The sequence below is a fragment of the Otolemur garnettii genome, unplaced genomic scaffold, assembly GCF_000181295.1.
Source record: "Otolemur garnettii isolate 467f Iridium unplaced genomic scaffold, OtoGar3 scaffold00174, whole genome shotgun sequence".
In the NCBI taxonomy this organism is placed as follows: domain Eukaryota; kingdom Metazoa; phylum Chordata; class Mammalia; order Primates; family Galagidae; genus Otolemur; species Otolemur garnettii.
The window spans coordinates 1,930,961-1,937,590 of NW_003852569.1; the positions used below are offsets into that span (position 1 = coordinate 1,930,961).

Consider the following 6,630-nt stretch of genomic DNA (forward strand, 5'->3'; position numbering starts at 1 on the left):
TTTTTTTTTTTTTTTTGGAGACAGAGTATCACTATATCCCCCTCAGTAGAGTGCCATGATGTCACAGTTCACAGCAACCTCAAAGTCTTGGTTTCAAGTAATTCTCTTGCACCAGCCTCCCAAGTAGCTGGGACTATAGGCACCCACTATAACACCTGGCTATTTTGGGTTGCAGTAGTCATTGTTGTTTAGCAGGTCTGGGCCAGGCGTGGTGTATGTGGCCAGCACCCTACTTGCTGAGCTACAGGTGCTCAGCCACCTGTTGCAGTTGTCATTGTTGTTTAGCTGGCTCATGCCAGGTTCAAACCCGACCCGCCAGCCTCAGTCTGGCACTGTAACCACTGTGCTACGGGCACTGAGCCAGCTTTTATTTTTTAATACCTATAAATTCATAGGGAAAAGGTTCCAGTAGCTCAGGGAGGTGCCTTGCCATTGAATGTGACAAAGCTTTTTATGACTAGTATGCCATGAAGTTTTGGGGAATAGATTCCATCACCTTATGTTACTGTTACATGGGGTCTCTTGGTTACCATGTGTGCTATGCTGTACATCTACTATGCCATGAATTCATGGAGAATAAATAGGTTCTAGCACCTAATATCACGGTTCCATTGATTCTCTTGGCTCTCCTGTGTGGTATGCTATATCTCTATTATGCCATGAATTCATAGAGAATGGATTCCAGGAGCTCAGTCTCCTTTCCGTTGGTTCTCCAGAAGTGTGCTTCTCTGGGTGTAGCAGGCTAGAGCTTCAGTTGAACACAGGTACCTTTCTCTTTGGCTTCCTTCTTTTTCTGATCATTTTCCTTCATGGGTTTCAGGAAGCTATCTCAGCTCTTAGAATTTTTAATATGCTCAATAGGAACATGAATCCTCTGGGCAAGAATCTTGCCCTTAACTTGTTTGTTTACAACAATGCCAACAGCATGCTGGGTGACATTGTAGATTCTTCCAGTTTTGCCATGGTAATGTCTGTGTGGTATACCTTTTCCCTTTTTTTTTTGAGACAGGGTCTCAATCTATCCCCCTGGGTAGAGTGCCATGGCATCACAGCTCACAGCAATCTCCAACTCCTGGGCTCAAGCGAGTCTCCTGTCTCAGCCTCCCAAGTAGCTGGGACTACAGGTGCCCACCACCCAGCCATTTTTTTGGTTGCAGCCATCATTGTTGTTTGGCGGGCCTGGGCTGGGGATTCGAACCCGCCACTTTAGGTGTATGTGGCTGGTGCCTTAGCCGCTTGAGCCACAGGCACCGAGCCTACCTTTTCCCTTGATGTCTACAATATCACCTTTTTTTTGAGACAGTGTCTTCACTCTGTCACCCTCAGTAGAGTGCCGTGGCGTCACACAGCTCACAGCAACCTTCCAACGTTCAGCTCTTGGGCTTAAGAGATTCTCTTGCCTCAGCCTCCTGAGTAGCTGGGACTACAGGCAGCCGGCATACGCCCGGCTATTTTTTGTTGCAATTTGGCCAGGGCTGGGTTTGAACCACCACGCTCGGTATATGAGGCCGGTGCCCTACTCACTAAGACACTGGTGCCACCCAATATCACCTTTCTTGTAGATTTGCATATGTGTGGCCAAAGGAACAACTCTCTGTTTTCTTCTTCATCTTTTTTTTTTTTTCAATTAGACAGAGTCTCACTCCCTCCATAGAGTACTGTGGTGTCCGGTTATTATTTTGCCACAATGTCTGGTTATATTTTTTGTTTTAGCAGGCCAGGGCTGGGTTTGAACCCACCAGCACTGGTGCATGTGGCTGGTACCCTACCCACTGAGCTATGGGCACCACCCAACTCCATGTTTTGTTTTGTTTTTTGAGATAGAATCTTGCTGTGTTGCTCTTGGTAGAGTGCTGTGGCATCACAGCTCACAGCAACCTCCAACTCTTGGGCTTAAGTGATTCTCTTGCCTCAGCCTGAGTAGCTGGGACTACGGCACCCGCCACAATGCCTGGCTATTTTTTTGTTGCAGTTGTCATTGTTGTTTTAGCAGGCCCGGTTTGGGGTCGAACATGCCAGCCTTGGTTTATGTGGCCAGCGTCCTACCCACTGAGCTACAGGCACTGCCAATCCACTTTCATTTATGATCGGGCAGACTACCAGGGGATCCAGAAAAATTTCTAGGTGAATACCAAGCCCTATCTATGATTATTTGTCTCTACCTTTGTGAAGCCCCATAGACCACGAGCTGTGGCTGACTTGAAACCTTTTTGTTTTAAATATCAGAAGGGCACTATACAGCATATATGTGTCCAATTCCATTGGAAATGCAAATTAACATCTCCAGTGAAAATAAAAGCAAGCTCTCCTAAAGTACACAGGATATGATAATCAGAAAGGTAGCAGTTCCATATAGTTTGATACTTTAATAGGAGATATCTAGGCTGCTATTTTGAATCACTGAAGGACAGGACCAGTCAAAACATAACAGAGTATCTCCAAAAAGTCTGCTGATACATGAATAAACATTTCAATCTGAAGCAACTGGAGTCAAGGCAAACCACATTTAAAACTGCAGCAATACAAAGGAATAACTTAGTCATTGTTTAGTACTATTCAGCTATCTGATTTTAACACCTAGTGATTTTTCTTCCTATGCTCAGTGACTCTGCACCCCTTTTCCTAACTGCCTCTAATTAACTGCAATTCTTTAACATTTCATGCAAATTAAATCTGCTGAGGACTTTAAAACAAAAGAAGAAATGGTGACTTGCCTAGCAGATATCCCTTACCTACCTGTGGCTCTGTTTGAGTTGGAGATGGGGGCTGATGCCTCAGCAAGAGCTGGAGCATGGCCAGTACTGAGGTGGTAGAATTTGAGAAATGTACTGTTGAGACATGAGGTTCACCTATTTCAGTTAAAAAGGTAAATGAGGTCCAGTATAGAGAATAAGTTGAGGCAAACTAAAAATGGCTCTTACTATCAAACCTCAGCTTTTCACTCTAAAATGCTTAATCTTAGCTGGGCGTTGTGGTAGGAGCCTGTAGTCCTAGCTACTTGGGAGGCTGAGGCAAGAGAATCACGTAGGCCCAGGAATTGGAGGGTGCTGTGAGCTGTGTAACACCATGGCACTCTACTGAAGGTGATAAAGTGAGACTTTGTCTCTACAAAAAAAAAAAAAAAAAAAAATGCTTAATCTTATTCTCTCTCTAATCCAAACTGATATAAACCAATTATCATTGCAATAAAATGTGTTTTTTGTTTTTTTTATTTTTGCAGTTTTTAGCCAGGGCTGGGTTTGAACCCACCACCTTTGGCATATGGGGCCGGTGCCCTACTTCTTTGAGCCACAGGAGCTGCCCAGTGATAAAATGTTTTTCAGGTTTAAAAAGTTTCTCCCTTAAAGTGGATTAAATTAATGTGTTTGGTAAAGGACCACTATATTCCCATTATTTGATCATTCTCTTGGCACTGTCAGGGTTGAACATTAGTAGCTAACAGACCCATGAGTACCACCCACTCCCCAGGCTGGCTGTCCCGAGCTCTCCTTGGCAGCAGGCAGAAAGAATAAAGCATGTCTCACCCCAAGTTCAGCAGTGGTGAGGGAACAAGCCCCCTTGAGCTTTACTTAACCATCTACCTTTGTTTATCAGCTAGATAGGTGTGAAGAAGATGATTCATCTTTAGTGCAAAAAAAAAAAAAAGTTAAAAAGCTCAAGTTTCCCTTTTGTTGTTGCTTTTTGAGAATCTCATGGTTGCCTGGGCTAGAATGCCATTGCCTCAGTCTAGCTCACAACAATCTCAAACTCCTGGCTCAAGCAATCCTCCTTCCTTAGCCTCTGGAGTAGCTAGGACTACAGGCATGAGCCACCATGCCCTGTTGCTCTAGGCTAGAGTGCCATGGTAGCTGGGACTGCAGGTGCCTGTCACAACACTTGGCTAGTTTTTTGTATTTTCAGGGGAGATCAGGTCTCAGTCTTGGTCAGGCTGGTCTCAAACTCCTGTCTTCAGGTGATCCTCTCTCCTCAGCCTCCAAGAGTGCTAGGTTTACCGGCATGAGCCACCGAGCCTGGCCAAAAAAGCTGACGTTTCATGTATAGAATATCAATCGGTAGTACTATGGATTAATGCTAAAAGCAATTATTTATTTACTTTGTTATATCATAACGTACTTTTTTTTTTTTTTTTTGAGACCGAGTCTCACAATGTCGCCCTGGGTAGAGTGCTGTGGCATCATCATAGCTCACAGCAACTTACAACTCTTGGGTTTAAACAATCCTCTTGCCTCAGTTTTTCTATTTTTTTTTTCTAGTTTTAGTAGAGATAGGGGTCTCACTCTTGCTCAGGATGGTCTCAAACTCCTGAGCTCAAGCAATCCACTTGCCTTGGCCTCCTAGAGTGTTAAGATTACAGGCATAAGCCACCCTGCTCAGCCCTGATGTACCTTTTTTTGGGAACATATCTCACTCTGTCACCTAGGCCAGAACATAGTGGTGTCAGCATAATTTACTGTAACCTCAAACTCCTGGGCTGAAGCAATCTTCTTGCCTCAGCCTCCCTAATATCTGGGACTTGTAGGCATCTGCCACCATGTCTGGCTAATTTTTCTTTCTTTCTTTTTTTTGAGACAGAGTCTCTCTTTATCATCCTCAGTAAGAGTGCTGTGGCGTCATAGCTCACAGCAACCTCAGATTCCTGGGCTCAATCAATTCTCTTGCCTCAGCCTCCCAAGTAGCTGGGACTACAGGTGCCTGCCACAACACCTGGCTATTTTTAGAAGTGGGGTCTTGCTCTAGCTCAGGGTGGTCTTGAACTCATGAGCTCAGGCAATCTGCCCACCTCTGCCTCCCAGAGTGCTGGGATTATAGGCGTAAGCCACTGACCCCAGCCTTAATTTTTCTATCTTTTATAGTGACTGGGTCTTGCTCTAGCCCAGGCTGGTCTGGAACTACTTGCCTCAAGTGATCATCCTACCTCAGCCTTCCAGAGTGCTAGGTTTTAGGCATGAGCCACCACAGGTGGTCATGATGTGCTTTTAAAAAGAACTTCTTGGGTGGTGCCTGTGGCTCAGTGAGTGGGGCGCTAGTCCCACGTACTGAGGGTGGTGGGTTCAAACCCGGCCCCAGCCAAACTGCAACAAAAAATAGCCGGGCATTGTGGTGGGCACCTGTGGTCCCAGCTACTTGGGAGGCTGAGGCAGGAGAATCACCTAAGCCCAGGAGTTGGAGGTTGCTGTGAGCTATGATGACACAGCACTCTATGGAGAGCGACAAAGTGAGACTCTGTCTCAAAAATAAATAAGTAAAAAGAACTTCTTCATAGGCCAGGCATGGTGGCTCATACCTGTAATCCTAGCACTCTGGGAAGCCAAGGTGGGTGGATTGCCTGAGCTCATGAGTTCAAGACCAGCCTGAGCCAGAGCAAGACCTTGTCTCTAAAAATAGGTGGGCATTATGGCTTGTGCCTATAGGGAGACAAAGAGTTTGAGGTTGCTGTGAGCTATGTTGCCACAGTGCTCTACTGAGGATGACAAAGTGAGACTCTATTGAAATAAATAAATAAATTAATTAATTAAAACAAACTTTTGTCATAACCTGTTTCTCTTGTGGCTATGTGGTATTTTCACAGCTAAGTATTTATTTATTTATAATGCCTAACATTATGAATCAAAAGCATTACTCAACATTTTGCACAAATCTATCTTTTATAAGATGAACTGCATTTCCTTATGCCTTTCACTATCATTTCAGAGATGCTTTTATGCCAGTTATGAATTTAATCCCTCTCATCTCCAAATTTACACTTCATTGCCTGCCTTGTGATGCTGGAGCTGGGCCCTATAAACATTTTTTGTTAGCTGGCCTGACATTAAACTTTGTCAGTACAGAACTAGTGGCTGCTCCCTATATATTGGCTATTCCTATATTCTTTAGAGTTCTCCTCACTGCTTGCAGTTAACCTCCTATTCCTAATTTGCTTTTTTGTAAGACACAGGGTCTTGCTCTGATGTGCAGTGGCCCTATCATAGATCACTGTAACCTGAAGTGGGCTGAAGTGATCCTCTTAACTCAGCTTCCCAAGTAGCTGGGACTATAAGTGCACACCAGCACATCTGGCTAATATTTTTTTATTTTTTATAGAGATGAGTTCTCACTTATGTTGCCTAGGCTGGCCTTGAACTCCTGGCCTAAGCCTTCAAGTGATCTTCCCTCCTCAACCTCCCAAAATGCCATTGCACCCAGCTCTATTCCTAACTAATAGTAACAGTGTATACATTAAACAAATTTACAAATTTATATATATACATATATTTTTTATTTTATTAATTTATTTTTTGAAACAGAGTTTCATTATGTTACCCTCAGTAGAGTGCCGTGGCATGACAGGTCACAGCAACCTCAAACTCTTGGGCTTAAGTGATTCTCTTGCCTCAGCCTTCCAAGTAGCTGGGACTACAGGCACCCATCACAACGCCCAGCTATTTTTTGTTGCACTTGTCATTGTTGTTTAGCTAGACCTGGCTGGGTTCAAACCTGCCACCCCTTGGTGCATGTGGCTGGCACTGTGCTATGGGAGCCAAGCCTGATACACTTCTTTTTTTTTTTTTTTTTGAGACAGAGCCTCAAGCTATCCCCCTGGGTAGAGTACCGTGGCATTACAGCTCACAGCAACCTCCAACTCCTGGGCTC

General features: G+C 44.3%; 1 protein-coding gene across 1 annotated transcript in view; it reads right to left on the reverse strand.

Moving 5' to 3' along the window:
* GABPB2 (GA binding protein transcription factor beta subunit 2) overlaps positions 1-6,630 on the reverse strand; it is a 59,995-nt gene that overhangs the window by 8,190 nt on the left and 45,175 nt on the right. Inside the window, 2 exon segments of the mRNA XM_023519432.1 lie at positions 2,737-2,787; positions 2,790-2,849. Of these exon segments, the coding sequence (XP_023375200.1) occupies positions 2,737-2,787; positions 2,790-2,849 (111 nt within the window).